General features: G+C 32.9%; 1 protein-coding gene across 2 annotated transcripts; it reads left to right on the top strand.

Annotated features, from left to right (window-relative positions):
• The first annotated feature begins 11,385 nt into the window (after window positions 1-11,385).
• LOC141575893 (uncharacterized) lies at window positions 11,386-17,271 on the top strand. 2 transcript variants are annotated; one of them, XM_074357347.1, is made up of 5 exons: window positions 11,386-11,519; window positions 12,350-12,445; window positions 13,317-13,400; window positions 15,890-15,977; window positions 16,217-17,271. In XM_074357347.1, the coding sequence occupies exons 1-4, from the start codon at window positions 11,438-11,440 to the stop codon at window positions 15,964-15,966; spliced, it is 339 nt and encodes a 112-aa protein (XP_074213448.1). In that variant the 5' UTR covers window positions 11,386-11,437; the 3' UTR covers window positions 15,967-15,977; window positions 16,217-17,271. The 2 variants fall into 2 exon arrangements, with proteins under 2 accessions (XP_074213448.1, XP_074213447.1); XM_074357346.1 differs by having other exon boundaries at window positions 13,296-13,400.
• The last annotated feature ends 1,854 nt before the right edge of the window (window positions 17,272-19,125 follow it).

The raw sequence follows: 19,125 nt of genomic DNA, 5'->3' as shown, positions 1-19,125 counted from the left end.
TCTACAGTATTTCCTACAATAGATAATAAAAGTCAAAAGTTCCTTCATAGGATCAACAGCTGAAATTTAAAATCTGCAATGACACAATATTTTAAATTCATTGGTATATGTGAACTTAAAGTGTATTTTTATTTGATGTTTGTAACTGTATGTAGAATGTACTATTTTCATTATTTCATGCTAAGATTTAGAAAGATTATAAATGTTAAAGGAATTAAATATTTAGATTTTTATAAATATGATGAGCAGAATAGTGACAATGCAACCATCAGAGTCCTTGAGTCTCAAATCAATGTGAATACGAGATAAAACCAGGAAGATTGAAACTAGAAGAGATTATAGGTTATTGTTGTAGGCAGTTAACCTGTCTGGTTGTCTAGTTTTGATTCTTGCCTCGAACCAAAGACTGTATGTGTCCCATCAGAGGCTAGAAGTTTGAGAAGACGTTTATGGGGCTAACAAGAAGGTTTCCACAGGGCCACATCTGTTTCTTGCCTCATCCAGCTTCTCATGTCTACCAGAGTTCCTCTGTCCTGTGGCTGGACCACCCCAATTTCTGCTCCCACAGTGATATTGCCTTCTCTTCCAGACTCAGATCTCCCTCTGCCTCCCTAACGCAGGAGCCAGGACACTCCCAGGTTGCTCCCTGCCCCATGTGGGCCCCTCTGAGCCCACAAGATGCACTTGGCCTTAGTTTGTCCCACTCTCGCAGGCATACAAGGTGTCCCGGTGTGGCTTTCACAGCTCTGCGACCAGACGCTATAATTCTAATGTGTTTTTTTCATAACACCTCTTCCACATCCATTTCCATGCTTTTTTGCTTCATTCTGTGCCCCTGGAAGCTAAACTTTAACAATTGCATCACTCAGTCATCCTTGCCCTCTGGTTTCTGGCTGGTTTCAACCATGGGGAGACACTGGCAGGTGATCGGAAAATAAGAGGAGAAAACAGACAATTTATTTAATTCTCCAGTTTCCTTCTTGATTGGTCAGGCCCTGGCAATGCCTAGAAGCTGTCCTTGTGAACTCTTGTCATCTTCTGACACTCAGCCGGGGAATACAATGTGATCATTATCCTGCTGCCCTACCCAATGTTGTGTAGGACGTGCCTAGCTTAAAAAAAACCTATATATTTTATTCATTAAGAAATAAAAGCTGGGTTCTCCTACTTCAGGATGACACCTGCACCCCGATGTTCATAGCAGCACTATTTACAATAGCCAAGATGTGGAAACAGCCTAAATGTCCATCAACAGATGACTGGATAAAGAAGAGGTGGTATATTTATACAATGGAATACTATTCAGCCATAAAAACCAACAACATAACGCCATTTGCAGCAACATGGATGCTCCTGAAGAATGTCATTCTAAGTGAAGTAAGCCAGAAAGAGAAAGAAAAATACCATATGAGATCGCTCATATGTGGAATCTAAAAAAACAAAAACAAAAACAAAAACAAAAAGCATAAATACAAAACAGAAATAGACTCATAGACATAGAATACAAACTTGTGGTTGCCAAGGGGTCCGAGGGTGGGAAGGGATAGAAGGGATTTCAAAATTGAGGAATAGATAAACAAGATTATACTCTATAGCACAGGGAAATATACACAAGATCTTATGGTAGCTCACAGAGAAAAAAAATGTGACAATGAATATATGTATGGTCATGTATAGCTGAAAAATTGTGCTCTACACTGGAATTTTACACAATATTGTAAAATGACTGTAAGTTAATTAAAAAAAAGAAATAAAAGCTAGGTTCTGATAAAGTGCTCTGTGGTAGTTTTCTAGAATATTGGCTGCTAAAAATGTTTGCTATATAATTACAAAATAAATAAATCATCTACATTTTGATATGGTATATGTTACATTGTTTTTCAGAAAGAATACTGGATTTTCTTCTGGGCTTAATCCAGTGTTTATTTTTAGTTTAGGTGTCATGCATCTGGTCAACACACTCTAGGCATGTAAAGGTGTTAACACTCACTCTCTGCACACATTTCTGACAGAATGTTTCCAACCACAATGTGGCTAGCCCTTGAAAAGGCGTTAAGCAGCTACAGCACTCTTGGTGTTATTAATGGTTCTTGGAGATTCTAAGAGGGGTTATGGGAATGGAGAATGAAATTAATGATGAAAAGTAAGATTTTACTGCAGAATATGATAAAAGGAAAATCTGTGCAAAAATCTAGGTAAGTGGCCAAGAAGCAGCGGGTTTAGTTTAAAAAAAAAGAAGCGAATCAAAACGGAGATTTACAAACTTGGATGTGGGGCTCACTGCCACTTTACCTGCCACATTAGTGCTGTTGTCAGCTGGACACGCATCATCACAGCTAACAACTTAAACTTCAGCATCATGACAGAGTTTTTCTTTGGAAGAGGAAGTAGGGAGAAATGAAGAGACATATAACAAGATGATGTAACAAGAGGCTGGGAAAACATGATGTAATGAGGATGAGAAATCACATGATGAAAAAAAATCACTGGTGCAAATACACATATGATTATGTAAATGTTATAGTCATGTTCTAAACATGTATTTCTTGGAGATTTCTTCTCAGTGGGGTGTATTTAGGGAACATATTTTGTAAACAGAAATAATGGGCAATGACATGCATATATAAAAACCTGTCATTCTATTTACTTATGTAAAACAGAATTTTTAAAATCTTTGAACATCTTAAAAAATAAAACGTGATGGAGTGAAAAAGTTTTCAGAAAACACATTCAAAAGTAAGTCAGACAGAGAAAGACAAATATCATGTGATATCACTTATATGTGGAATCTTAAAAAAATGATGCAAATTCTGTTTACAAACCATAAACAGACTCATGGACATAGAAAACAAACTATGGTTACCAAAGGGGAAAGGGCAGGGAGGGATAAATCAGGGGTTGGGGATTAACAGACACACATTACTGTATATAAAATAGATTAAAAAAATAAGGACCTACTATATAGCACAGGGAACTGTATTCAATTTCTTATAATAACATATAATGAAAAGGAATCTGAAAATAAAAAATATATGTTATGTATATGTATAACTGAATCACTTTGCTAACAAAGTGAAACTAACATTGAACTAGCCTGAAACTGACATTGTTAATCAACCACACTTCAATAAAAAAAAAATTTAAAAAAAGACAACACATTCAGGCATTCATTTTAGAGAAACAGCTAGACAATGATAAAAATAATACCTAAATAATAAGCAAATAAAACAGTCACGATTTACAGAACATATTGAAAGAAGCAATTCATCGTTAGCAATCTTAGCAAAAACTCTGTAATTAAGTGGCAGTTTTAGGGAGAATATCATTTAAAACTAAGGAATTATTTTGCAAATATTAGTAAGGGTTTTTAAACTCACGGGATACCCTGTATGGGATGCACAAGGGAAGTAACAGTGTAAGAAAATAAAGAGGAATGAAGTCAGCACTAGTTCAGGGATTGTTCTTAAATACATGTCGTACAGAAGTGAGAAAGGAAGGGTCAGACAATTCTTTTGTGTACTTTTGAGGAGGTCATACCAAAGCTTAAAAACACCAGATACCTGCGGATGAAACAGACCATGGAGATCCAGCAAATACCTTAAATATTAGCCATTTTGAGTGGTCAGGCTGCAAATGGTCTGGAAAGCTGAAAACCTAACACAGATTATTTTTACGAGACCTAATTGGTATGGGCAGAATTGGGTAATCAGTCCAGAATGGCAGCACTATTATTATCTAGAAAAGTGCTAACAGCAGTAAGGTACCGCTGATAACTTCGAAAGGAGGTCAAAGATCTGATGGAGTTAATCTGCTGGGAGTTGTGGGGACAATGTTCTATGCATTTTGGTCTCGTCTACCAGAAAACAACAGGATCGACGTGGGCAGGGGTCACAGGTCTGGTATGCAGGGTTGCCTCTGAATCAGAAACAGAGTCCTCCACTTTGTGCCACTGGTGGCACTGTGTTGTCATGTCCAGTATGATGATGGATCCGGGCGGCAATAGGAGAGAATGTGGACAGCCACATGAAAGACACAGACAGTTAAATCAGTAGCTGTGTATTCTTCCTACAGATTTTGGCCCAGATGAGAAGAGTCTCACCTGCCTGCCAGGATAGATTTACAACTCGAGACCACAAAGATAGGACACTGGTAACAATTCATTCATGAATCAATTAAAAAAAAAATACCATCAGATTCATCCAGAGGAATATTGGCTGAAGCTGAGAACGGCTTTGAGTTCTGCACACTGAGTGTAATGACCACATCAGCTGTTGGATCTGCAGAGCTGGTGCTGTGCTAAAACATTTGCATCAGTATCAGATTTCAAGGCATCAAAGATCCTGACCTAAGTATTTGGGGGACCTCCATGACTCAAGAGATCCACCAAGGCCATCACTGTTATTCAGGTGATGGAGTTAGGGTAAATTTTCTGCAAAGAGAAGGTGTCACTTTTTCAGATAAAGATGACACTGCTGGAACAGGCTATGCTCTTGAGCATAACATTTCCATTGGACAGGGGAGTCTTGTGTCCTTCTCACATTGTTATTATTGAGTCCAAGTTGTATCACCCCAAACAGGAAGGCTGATTTTTAAATGGGCTTTGAGTATTTGAATATTCATATTTTTATACATGCAGGAACCCAAGATAAGTAGGCATTTGCTACTGTTATATACAGATATGTGAGTTTTGTATTATTTTACTTATGCACTTTTTTCTAATTTTTATTTTTATTTGATTTGAGTATGGGTAGAAAGAAATTTTTTATTTTTTTTTATTATTTTACTTATGCACTTTTTTCTAATTTTTATTTTTATTTGATTAGTATGGGTAGAAAGAAATTTACTTACATTAGTATTACAAATTTGGCACAAAATGCTTCAGATTTGCATTAACTATAAAAGAAAGAAATAGAAGAGTAGGCATAGAAATGGGAGCCTAAAAGCATAGAATTGAATATTTTGTAAAGCATATTTTGATAGTCAGACATTTCTGTTAAAGCTAAAGGACCCGGGCTGTGACTAAGAAGTACTTGGCAGGATTCCTTGCAATCTGGATTCAAAGTGCTGTTGACAGATTCTCACTGTCAAATTCTGCTCTTACCACATGGCTATCAAAGAAGTTTCAAATTATAAAGATATCCGGAATGGTAAGGTTTTATGCTGTACCAAACCAGGGCAAATATCACTGCATTGAAAAAAGAAAACTGATTGAAATCCACAAAGATGGAAGAGATGAAATCATCATATATGGAAACATGTCCAGAAGACAAGATCAGAAGCAACTCCACCTTTGGAACATTAAATACCTTTTTAAAAATCTATAAGGACAACATTTATCTTTTCTGTTACCTTTCTTCATTCCCCTGAATTTCTCCTTGTGTATCATTAAGGCACTTATCTCGTGGCTTTTATTTTCTCCTTATTCATCACCACTCCCATGACTTAGTCACATAAACCTAGACCAAAGGTGGGTCTCATGAATGGTTGCATTGCCACTAACTGCTCATTTTCCATTTTTTGCACCTAATTAACTATGGCATTCAGCTGAACTAGATTCCATCTTCTCTCCTTGTATATTCAGGTTGCAGGGAGTATATGTAATCTGATGCAGGGAGTCAAACTGCTGGGTGTTGATTCACATCAGGATCTCAAATCTTCCATGGATTCTAATTGGCCCTTAACAAATCAATTTTATTTATTCTTTGTATTTTTTGAAGTATAGTTGATTTGCAATATTACATTAGTTTCAAGTGTATAGCATAGTGATTCAGTATTTTTATAGGTTACATTCCATTGAAAGTTGTTACAAGAGAATGGCTATAACTCCCTGTGCTATACAGTATATCCTTATTGCTTGTCTATTTTATACAGAGTAGTTTGTATCTCTTAATCCCATACCCCTAATCTGCCCCCAACCCTTTCCTCTCCCCTTTGGTAACCACTAGTTCATTCTCTGTATCTGTGAGTCTGTTTCTGTTTTGTCAATAAGTTCATTTGTATTATTTTTAAGATTCCACATGTAAGTGATGTAATACAGTATTTGTCTTTCTCTGTCTGACTTACTTCATTTAAGTATAATACTCTTTACATCCATTCACATTGCTGCCAATGGCAGAGTTTCATTCTTCATACAACTTAATATCAAAAAACACCCAATCAAAAAAATTGGCAGAAGACTGAATAAATATTTTTCCAAAGAAAACATAAAGATGTCTAACAGGCACGTGAAAAGATGCTCAACATTGCTAATTGTTAGAGAAATGCAAATTAACACAACAATAATATATTACCTCACACCTGTCAGAATGGCCATCATCAACAAATCTACAAATATCAAGTGTTGGAAAGGATGTGGAGAAAAGGGAACCCTTGTACACTGTTGGTGGGAATGTAAATTGGTGCAACCAACGTGAAAAACAGTATGGAGTTCCTCAAAAAAAAGTTCCAAAAAAAAAAAAAAAGTTCCTAAAAATAGAACTACCATATGATCCAGCAATTCCACTCCTAGGTACATATCCAGAAAAAAACAAAACCACTAATTTGAAAAGATACATGCATAGTGTACATAGCAGCACTATTTACAACAGCCAAGACATGGAAGCAGCCTAAGTGTCCATCGACAAGTGAATGGATAAAGAAGTGGTATGCATATTAAGCTCTGGATCAAGAATTATAATTATGTCGAGTACGTGGGAAAAGATTCATGCCCCTAACTTATTTCTCAGCCTGGTGCATTTAACGAAAACATGTTTTAAAAACAATCTAATTGTTGTATCCACCTCACCCTGCCTCTAGCAACCACAAATCTGATCTCTATTTCTATGAGTTAGGGTTTTTTTAGATTCTACATATCAGTGAGATCATACAGTATTTGCCTTACTCTGATTTATATTACTTAGCATAATGCCCTCAAGTTGCATCCATGTTACCACAATTGACATTATTTCCTTTTTATGGCTGAATAGTATTCCACTGTGTGTGTGTGTGTGTGTGTGTGTGTGTGTATCACATTTTCTTTATCCATTCATTCATCAGTGGAAACTTAGGTTGTTTCATGTCTTAGCATTTATAAATAATGCTGCAATGGACATGGGGGTGCAGTGTAGATATCTCTTTAGTGATTTTATTTGGATAGTGATTTTATTTACTTCAGATATATACCCAGAAGTGGAATTTCTGAATCATGTGGGAGTTTTATTTTTAATTTTCTGAGGAACCTCTATAATGTTTCCCATAGTGGCTGTACCAATTTAAATTTCCAACAACAATGCTCAGGGTCCCTTTTCTCCACATTCTTGCCATTTGTTGTCTTTCATCTTTTTGATTATAGCCATTCTGACAGGTGTGAGGTGATATCTCACTGTGGTTTTGATTTGCATTTCCCTAATAATTAGTGATGTTGAGCACATTTTCATGTATCTGTTGACCATCTGAGTATCTTCTTTGAGAAAATATCTATTCAGAACCTTTGCCCATTATTTAATTGAAAATTGAATTATTTGTGTGTGTGGTTCCTTTCTTTTTTTTTTTTTTGCTATTAAGTTGTATGAGTTCCTTATAGATTTTGGATATCAACCTCATATTAATGTGTTTTGTAAATATTTTTTCCCATTCAGTAAGTTAGTTTTTCACTTTGTTAATCATTTCTTTTGCTGTGCAGAAGCTTTTGGTTTGATGTAACTCCATTTACTTATTTTTGCTCTTATTGCTTGTGCTTTTGGAGTTATGTCAAAAAATTCTTTTTCAAGATTCATCTAAAGAAGGAGTTTTATGATTTCAGGTCTTACATTTAAGTTTTTAACCCATTTAATATCTGTGAATAGTTAAGATAAGGGGTTACTTTCATTCTTTTGCATGTGCATATCCAGTTTTCCAAGCACAGTTTATTGAAAAGTCTGTCATTTCTCCATTGAGAATTCTTGTCTCTCTTATCAAATATTAAATGGTCATATATGCAAAGGTGTACTTCTTGTCTCTCAATTCTATTCCATTTGTCTATATGTCTGCTCTTATGCAAGTATCATGCTGTTGTGATTACTATAATTTTTGGATATAGTTTCAAGTCAGCAAGTATGGCTTTGGGTAGTAAGGACAATTTAACAATATTAATTTTTCCCATCCATGAACATGAGCTATCTTTTCATTTATTTGTATCTCTTTCAATTTATTTCATCAATGCCTTATAGTTTTCAGAGTAAAGAGTTTTCACCTCTTTGATTAAAATTATTTCTAATTATTTTATTGTTTTTGATGCTATTGTAACTAGGATTGTTGTTTTTATTTATTTGTCAGTTTTTTTGTTGTTAGTGTATACGAATGCTACTGATTCCTGTATGTCAGTTTTGTATCCTACAACTTTACTAAATTCATTAATTAGTTCTAACAGGTTTGTGGTGAAGTTTAGGGTTTTCTATATATAAACTCATGTCTTCTGCAAATAGACACAATTTTACTTCTTGCTTTCCAAGTCTGGTGCCTCTTGTATCTTGTGCTTCTCCCTCACTCTTGTGTTCTAGGATTTTCACAGTGGTGTCTTGTCTATGGATAGTTGCTAGCTGTCTTCTTTGATGGTGACCAGAGTCAGAAATGATATATGTTGCCATCTTGATGACATGACTCCCACAAGATTTTATGTTAAATGTGACCAAAATTAGTGTTTCTTTGTCACTTAGCAAAAGAAAATGTAAATATTCTCTAGAGCAACTATTTCATTCCAGGTTAAATAAGTTCTCACAAATAAATTAGTGACAAAGCTGAAAAGCTGAGAGTCATAAACAAACAAATTAAAATGCTAAGCATAAAAGTAAACAAGTCACCTTAGAAAGAACCAGAAGGAATAAAAATGACAAGAGAAGATATTCACAAAACTATTACTGCAATAATCAGACACATTATATAAATTAACTATATTTACCATGTTGAAAGGACAAATTGGACAATGTGTTTAAAGGATAAGAAATTCTTAAATTGACCAAGTAGATTTGAAAAACTATTAAATAGAATTTCTAATAAAACCAGATAAAATATTGGATAGGTTTATCAACTAGTTTGACACAAAGAGAAAATTAATGAATTGGAGGACATTTCTGAAGCTACTGTTTAAAATATAGCATATGGAGACAAAAAGTAGAAATTATGAAAAAGAAATTAAACATAAAGCAACTTAGATAAATGCCTAAAGGTAGCATTCCAGAAAGACTGAAGAGGAAAAATGGTAGATATGCTTTCTCTGTAAAATTAACAGCAAAGAATTTTCAACCCACTGATAAAGAGACAACAACCCACAGATTTATTAAGCCTAATTATCATTAATTGGGTAAATGACTATACTTCAATTAAAGAAAAGAAAGAGCAAAAAAAATTAACTGGGATGAAAGAGAGAGAAAAAAGTTCACAAAAAAACACATTATAGCAAAAACTGAAGAAGACCAAGAACAATGATATATCGCCAAAAGCAGCACTAGAGAAAAGACTTTGAATGTGTTTTGTTTACTGCCCCTTCTGTATATGCATATCATTCATCATTGCTACGTTTGAAGTTATATTAAAAAGTTATATGAAAATTAAGATCACTGTTGAATTGAAAATTTTATTATTATTAAGAAACCCACCTTAAATACTACATTTTGCACTAGAGTGTACTTTGTCAGATATCAAGAGCTATAACTGCTTTAATTTGGTTAGTATTTGCATTATATATGTTTTCATCTTTTATTTGTAACAATTGTGCATCCTTATCTATTAGATATGGCTTTTGTAAGTAACATATAATATTTAAAATGTTTTTAAAAACCCATGTGATAATTTTTATCTTTTCACCAGATCACTGAGAGCATCTACACTTACTGTTGATTTTTTTTTTTGTCAGTATCATAATTTTGTGCTATTTGTCCTGTCTATTCTTGGGTTTTTCCCTTTCCTTTTAGTTTCTTTTGGATTTATTTATTTTCCTCAATTTATGTTTTCCTCTATAGTGTTTGATGTTATACTTTATTTCCATCATTTTTGCATTTACTTGAATTTAAATCATGTGTACTTAAACTCCCGAATTTATCCCTTCCCCTTTGCAAATATTAATCACTATACATAAAAATAGATAACAAACAAATTTCTTCTATATAGCACAGGGAAGCATACTCAATATCTTGTAATAATCTTTAATAAAAAGAACATGAAAATAAATATATGTGTGTATATATATATATATATATATATACACACATACATGACTGGGACATTATACTGTACACCAGAAATTGACACGTTGTAACTGACTATACTTCAATTAAAAAAAGCGTGTGTACTTAAATCATTAATGCCTATAAGTAGTCATTGTGTTTACCCTCTTCCAAAACAATATCAGACCCAAGAACACTTATGGTCTCCCAGTCAAATTAAATTCTTTTGCTATGAAGTTTATTTCTATTGATCAAAGGTGAGGGCAGCGGCTTCTGTGGTCACTGTGGTATGTATATCTCAGAGCGTACATTAGGCTGAGAATGAAATTTCACATATGTACACTTTAATCTTTTCAATGATAAAAATCAATCATATTCATTAAAAACAGCAACACAAAAATGGAAAACCACATACATAATATAAAAATATACCAAGTTAGTTAGTTAAATATTATTACATTACAATCTCAAATTGCCAGATTAGACACATATTATTATCCTGTAAGTACACGTATAACAACAGATTTTTTTCTACCAAATATAATACAAAATCACATTATGCAATAATTTATACCCTTTCCCCACTTCATATATCATGGAAAAATATTCATATCAATACTTCAGTACAATGTCATCAGTACTTAATGACTGTAAGTTTTATTGTAGGAATACATTACAATTTATCTCATTACTTAATTTATCAATAGTTAAATTGTTTTTTTTACTTTTCTAAATGAAACATCCGTTGGCCACTTGAAAACTAAGAATTATGAATAATTATTTTAACAGAGGTTATATTGAGGGACAGAGTTGTATGTCATTTTCATTTTCTCTAGGATACGTTTTAATATTGTTTGAACCATTTATAACAAATACAAATATTTATAACCACAAAAAAGATATTTCTAAAAATCAGTATTACATTTTATTCAAAGACAGTATAGCATTTATTTACATTAAAATGTTTATTCATTGTTTTTGAAAAATAAGGCAGAGAAGAAATCATTGCGCTTAATATAATTTAAAATGTTATCTTTGGAAATAAAGAAGGGTTCCATTATACATAAAAGAATAACAAATTTAATCTATAGGGGTTGGATTACATTGCCTTTTATTTTCTTCAGTGTAAAATGTACTTTACATATTAAATTTAGAGTAAACATCCTGTCTGATGTTGCAATGTGAAGAGATCTGTTTCCTTGATCCTGTTTCATTCTGACCCTCTGCTACTCATCTGATCATGCAATCTATACTCAACCATGGAACCAGATAAAGCAGCAGCATCCAGCCTCTGTACTGATGGTCATTCTTTGCCAGAGGAATTGCATGAAATAAATACAGGTACTGTTGCTAATGCTGAGTAATCTCCTTATTTAAGAGAAAATAATATTATAAATAACAAACTTCATAGCTAGATACGTTTAGAGGAAGAGTTAAAAATCTTTTGTCTTTGTGAATGAATTTAAAATTTTCCAACTGAAGGGGATTTAAGTTTCAGACAATCATTGTTTGATAGGTAAATATTTACAGCAGAGTTAGATTTAACATTATTTGAAAAAATGTTGACTTTGTGGCTGAGTTCTGCTTCACTTGTACTGAAGGAGTCCATGCAATATGTTGCTAAGAAAATTTATCTACCTAGCAAGAATTAGACGTTTCTTTTATTAAGATTAAATTCAACTATAGGAAGGACATTTATAGGCATTTAAATTAATTTTTAAATGTCTACTCTTATTTCTGCAGCCAGTGTTACTCCTGGTGTTATTAGCCATTATATTTCTACAATTACTACTCTACAGGCTACTATTACTTCTACAATAATAACACTTATTTTATGTTTATTGCTTCAAGCACTATGCTATTGACTTTATACACATTAACTTAATCCCCACAATATATCTATGAATAAATATTGTTATTATTCCTATTTGATAGATGAAAACACTAAGGATTAAAAAAGCAGAAAAAAATTGCCACATTTTACAGAGCTACTACCTAATTGAGCCAATTAAACGACTTTATTACAAGCCTAAAATGGGGACAATTTTTGTTTATGATTTCTAACATGCTTTTAATTGTATGTTTATTTACCATAAATCTATGTATAGATGCTTATATGGCTATATATAAAATTATAATTATTGCATGAAATTTTCTAATATATTTTCTAGAGTTTTGTGACGAAAGCATAACATACTCAGAAGTCAGAGTTCATGGTTCTTCAAATATTCAGGAGAAAAAGAAAAAGAAAAAGAAAAAGAAAAACGGTAAAAAAAAAAAACCAACATTTAAAACTCCACATTCCCTTTTTTGCTTTAATATTTTAATGAACTAGTCAGGAAAACAAATATTCATGGACTAACCTCTGAACTGGATTTCATCTTTCGTACCAACACTTTTAAACTGGTCATAGCGACCTAACGTGCTGTGTTAAGAGCAAATTTGACACAACATTGTAAAATGACTATTACTCAATAAAAAAATGTTAAAAAAAAATAGAGCAAATGAGAATGAACAGTGCATCACTGACCATTTCATTTGAATAATGAACAATGGCTTAAAGTGAGGTACCACAGCCACAGAATAAAGGATGTTTCATCTACACTTTTCTGATCTGATATTTTAGCTTTGCAAAAAGTAACCGCTCTTTTAAGGCTACAGTATTTCTAAAAACAAAACGGAGCTTGTGAAGTATGTCAGAATAAATGACATACCAAAATTGTGACAGAATATCTGTCAGGGCCAACAGCTAAAGTAGGTGTTTTATTCTTATTCTACTTCTGCTGCAAAGATGGGAGAATTTTGTTTTTTAATTGCAGCAGGGTGATGAATTAAATTCCTAAGTAAGATTTTTGAAGTGCTCTTTTGTAATCACAAAATTCCTTTAACAGAACAACTTGTTAGTTCAACAACATTCCTACATAAAACTATTCATATGTCCCCTGGCTATTCCCAAATCTTCAAAATAATTTTTAGAGTCTTCCTCGCAGGCTGAGGTATATGACATGTGGTACTCCCATGAGCTGAGATGTCAGTCCAAGTTTAATTATGAATATTCCTAACCAAAATTCCTTCTAATCCTAACTCTTTACCTGTTTCCATTGATCATCATAATAGCTTGCGTCTCTCTTTGGGCAGAGTCTCTGTGGTGCCTCGCTGCAGTGGCCTTTGCCTTGCTTTATTTAATCGCTCTGGTAGTCGCTGCAATGATGACAGCCAAAGGTAAGAATTTTTCAGAGTTTTTCATTAATTTGCTTAAAGTTACTAGACTATGATTTTTTTAAGCATTTAAAATTCATCCTAAGGTTTTCCTCAAGTTGTTTTTCTCGTTTGTTATTTTAATTACATAAGGTAATTTCATCAGTTCAGTTTTTGAATTATCAACAGTAGCATAGACCCAGGTGATCTTATCAAAGACGCCAGTGGATAGCTGTGTTCTGATGAAAATGAAAAATGACAGCAGCGTTCTGTATCTTACTATATTGTTATTGACATGAGATGCAATAAAATTTGAAAATATTTATAGAATTTATTGGTTGGGCAATTAAAAATTAATTGTAAGGATAACAAGTCAGGTAATTTGAAAGAAAGAATCTAAAGAAGAAATAAATGATGGTGAACAGGGACTCATCATAAAATAAAAAAGTTATCATGATATTGGACTGAGCCTATGAACTCAATGTCTTAATATTATAAAATAGATATAGCTTTTAAAAGAATAAAGTCATAAAATAGTACTATTAGAAAACCAGAAGTGTGAAAATTTCTTCAAATATAGAAAGTAAGATCATTTGTATTTACAAAGCAGAGAAAACAACTGCCCAAAACACATGAAGGATAAATTTATTCAAAAGGCATAAGTAGATCTAAATCAACTAGAATATAGCATAATATATAATTTTTAATAATAAAAATCTTGTTTAAATGTATGATTTCCTACAAAGATATATACGATGCTAAAGAGACTCAAGACGATGTAGAAAAATTGAATAAATATAACTATATTCTACAGGTAAATAAATAAAGTAGGTATCTATTTGGATACACAAAGATGACAATTTTTAAGAGTGAACTTGAAAATACCTTAAACAAAAAATGACTCCTAGACAAGCTGTTTAGTAGCTAGCACAATATGGAAGATTCCTACCCAAATTCATGAGGTAAGCATAGAATTATTCCAAATTATTTTCATACATAGGAAAATATTTTAGGACGATGTCCCTTACAAACATAGAGGTAAAAATCCTACATAAAAGAGTTAGCAGAATACAGTATTGTACTGAAATAATACTACCAAATTTTGGTTAAAATCAGGCATGGGTTTGTGCATTTATTTACCAGGAGATTTGTCAATATATAGGAGAAAAGAAATAACTACGAGCAGAAGGAAACATACTGAATTTGATTAAGGGTATTTGTAAGAACTTTCACCAAATATCATCTTTCAGAATAAAAAATTGAAATCATTTTCAACAGATTCATGAGGACGAGGATGACTGATATAATTACTTCAATTCAACATTTCTTTGGATGTCTTGGGCAAGAAAAAATCAATAATTCAGGAAAACTTTTTTAGGTACAAATATTTAAAATTAAATACTGAAATTATATGTAGATGATATACTTTCTGACCCAGATATTCCAAGAAAACCTACTGAAAAATAAAGCAATGGTAATGAAAACACTTCAGTAACGAAGGTGGATACAAAATAAACAGAGTTTCGTTATATACCACCAAGGGCTAATGTCCAATATCCAGGTCCACATTTTAAGCCTCTCACCTGACACTTCTTCAATATCTTGAAAAACACCTAGCCACAATGTTTCTAAACAGACTGTCTTCCCAGCCCTGATCCTTACCAGCATCAAGAAAAACATCAGATTCTTTAATACTTTTGTCTTTCTTGGCAGCTGATGTCTAAGGAGATGAACCCAGGAATTGTCTGTGTTATCTGTCTCTGCTTATGCCAGTTTAGTGAGTTAGTGCACTTCTCTACCCTTGCACTGCTGCTCTTCCAACCCAACCCAACTCTCTATATATCTATATATCTTAGTCTACGCCTCTAATCAATTTCCACAGTAATCTCTTCAAAATGTAAATTTTATAAACTCACCATGCCTTCACTTAGTTTCTTAATACTCTAAATTCAATATAATTTTTAAAAATCCTTAACATGTTTTGTAAGGCGTTAACTCTACTGGAACATTGAGGAAAACAGTGGAAAGCGAGAACTAGTGGCAAAGAGTTAGTAGAATCTTATAAAAGTTCCACATAAAAATAACGAAACTCTTAACAAGGAAGAGTTATGGTACTGTGAAGAAGGGAACGGGTATATGAAGCATTGTAGTGATAGAATAAATAGTACTTCGTGACAATTTGGATGTGTGCTATGTCAAATCTCTTTGCTTCGAAGATAGCTTTGTTCATTATGTCCTGACTGTCCAGATTTACTAACTGCCTAAGTCAGATGAGGAGACTTGCAATTATTAAAACACCAGTCATTACCTCATAAATATCTGTCATAAGTAACAAGTTCATACTTTAATTTCAGTTATTTGCAAATGATCATTTCCAATATATTCTGTAGTTAATAATTTAAAAATGGACAAATTACTTTCAATTTTTTAAATTTCTGTTTGATTTGCATTCTCAAATGTTCACAAGTGATGTCTTAAAATAAATTTTCTTTTGCAAATTTTATAAATTTCAGTTTTCTGTCTAGAAGAGATTCTGAATACAGAGGAATCCAAGCACCAAAATATCACTGCACATTGCAAAATAATATAGCAAAGCAGAAGGTATGTACTGGATTGCAATGAAAATCTTGACATCAATGTAAACTGTTTAAATATAGATGTATATATACAATTAATACATATAAGATCAAAGTTAGTAATTATAGTGCACTTAGCAAAATTCTCATATATCATGGACTTGAGGTTAGGGAGGATAATTGAAAAAAATACAAAAATTATAATACACAGAGCTACTATGGGTGATGAAGTTATCTTCATGTATGCACTTTTTGTTTGTCAAGGTAACGTCCTTCTCTGAAGAAAACAGATATTCTATTTCTGCTGGAAATAAAATCTTGGCAGCAAGGAAACTGTTCTGAAGCAATGAGTTCCAGTCTTATCAAGACAAATAGCAAGGAAGAATTGGAAACATGTGGCAATAAATTCCTTCCTATGTTTTCCTATACAGAAAATAATTACAGAGACGATTTAACATTTTGTGCTTACTCAAGTGTGCTAAACTCAACATATTATAATAATTGGAGATCTTTTAATCAAACCCAAAATATGAGCTTAAATGATTATGTGATTTTTAAATTGTAAATATATTTGCATATAGAAGTAAATGCTAATATATTAAAATTTCAGACCTTGGTAAAAAAATGGGGGGGGGGAACCATAAAGAACATACAAACTAAAGGGTACTCAGTCTCAACTGGCACTTTAAAAATACCTAACATTTATTGATTGATTCTAATATTCACGATACTGCTTTAGTGTATCATAAGGCATATACTGCCCCAGTACTCCTATGAGACAGCACTAGTATGATTGTTGTCATATTAATAAAGAAACTGAGGCCCAGAGAGGATGCGAACATTTTCCAAAGTTGTGTAACTAGTAAGAAATAGAAACATGATTTAAGCCAAGATAGTTTCACGCTAGAGGGCATGCATGTAACCACTATGCTGGATTAAAAAATCACATCCAATCACGTTACAAGAATATTGCTTCTTTAGAAATAGTCAGGACTGCAGATTTGCATCTGGATATATCTTTCAGAGAGGAACAAATGAGAAAAAGAACTTTCAAGAATAAAATATTATAATAGCTTTTCATAAAGAATGACTATTTCTATACTATCCTCTGAATGATGAAAAAATAAAGACATTAATAGAAGTGATTTTTTTTCCCTTTAGTAGACTCCAGCAAGTTTAAAGAATATAGGTCTCCTTTATATCTTAGTTCTCATCCATTATGTGACTGTTGCCTCTATGTTGTTTCTTTTTTCCCCATTGCATACAAGGTCTGTTATTTCCTTTAATAAAGACTTCAGTCCATATCAGTAATGGTAAATTGATGGCACATATGTTGGTAATTTCTATATGACGATCTTGGAAGACACTCTTCATAATTACAGCATCCTTCCCTACTAAGGCTGGACTCCACTCTGAACAATTTTCAACAAGCACACCTAAAAGCCTTCCCGAGCTTCATTGCTCCCATCTCATCTACACACTATGCTTCAAACCAAACTTGTAAATACAGATCATCAGTGAACTCTTTCAGGAAAAGCAGATAAGCACTGTATATAAAAATGAATAATGAGTTTGCCGAGGTGATGTCTCACAGTGATCTATTACCTCAAAATGTGCTTTCGTAAATCACGCTTTACCCATAACCTATAGTGGAAGAAATAATATCTGTGAATGTTCTAAAACTGATGGAAGACATCAGACTACGTTTTGACAAAGCACTATGAACCCTAGCAGGGTGAACAAAATAAAAACAAAGTTATGTGTGTCATATATAAAGGCTAAAAACAAAGACAAAGAAAAAGCTGAAAGGCAGACAGAGAAATACAGGCTTTACATTTAAAGAAGCAGTTGGCAGCTAACCTGTAAAAAGAAAACATGAGAGTCATATAATTACTGACAGACAATTGCTATTACTAAAACTCTATCCCCGGAGAAAAGATTCTCATTATATGAGAGTCATATGAGGATATAATCGTATTCCATAGGTGAAGTAAAAATCATTTAAGATTGGTAGAGGAAAAAATTCATTACCTTAAGTCTGCACAAGGATATATTATAATATTCTTTGAGTGTAAGAAGATAATCCCAAATCGAACCTACAAGATTCAGGATAAAGGGCAATGAAACAGGTAAACATGGATGGTATAAACCTAAATGAATAGTGACTATATAAAACCGTAATATTAGTATCTATAGTTTTAAATTATATAAGCTTGAAGTACACTGTAACTATTGCAATTAAATTAAAAGGGGGATAAATGAAATTAATTAAAAGAACCCTGGGTTATTGAAATAGCTATGAAGAAGTAAAGCAACTGTTTATCTTGGACATGAGTAAGTCAACCATGCATTTTGTGGTTGCCAAGGGGGAGGAGGGTGGGAAGGGACAGACTGGGAGTTCAAAATTTGTAGATACTGACAGGCATATGCTGAATAGATAAGATTATACTGTACAGCACAGGGAAATATATACAAGATCTGGTGGTAGCTCACAGCGAAAAAAATGACAATGAATATATGTATGTTCATGTATATCTGAAAAATTGTGCTCTACACTGGAATTTGACACAACATTGTAAAATGACTATAACTCAATAAAAAAAGTTAAAAGAAATTTCCAGGGTAACCACTAAAAATATTATATAATTAGGAAGATAATAAAGGACTATATCTCAATTAGTGGAATGATAGTTTAATGGGATAATTCTTAATTAACAGAATAATACTCAATGAAATCAATAAAGTAGAAGATTTCATATCAGAATCATTCATAGACAAAGATGCTGAGGGCTGCAGGAGTTCAAGCAAGAATTCCTGCCTTATGTCTTGGATCCTTTCTGCGTACTCAGGGGCCCATAAAGTGTTGAGGATGGATATTGAAGTATGAGAATGCATAATTCTAATCTCAAAAATGGAAGCACTCTCAAATGCCTCCAAGTGACAGTTTTCTTGTGTTTTCCTTTTCCTATCAACAACTCTCATTTGCAGACTAGTTTTATTTACACCTGTCAGTTGGTCCTTTTCTTAAAAACTATTTGGGATCCCTTGACTTCTTCATAATTCTTACTGATTCATTTATCTCAGGTGTGTGTGTGTGTGTTTATATAAATATATATATGTGTGTGTGTGTGTATATATATATATATATATACACACATATATATATACACACA

The sequence above is a fragment of the Camelus bactrianus genome, chromosome 34 (genome assembly GCF_048773025.1).
Source record: "Camelus bactrianus isolate YW-2024 breed Bactrian camel chromosome 34, ASM4877302v1, whole genome shotgun sequence".
NCBI classification, from domain to species: Eukaryota; Metazoa; Chordata; class Mammalia; order Artiodactyla; family Camelidae; genus Camelus; species Camelus bactrianus.
This window is presented reverse-complemented; position numbering and strand designations above follow the sequence as displayed.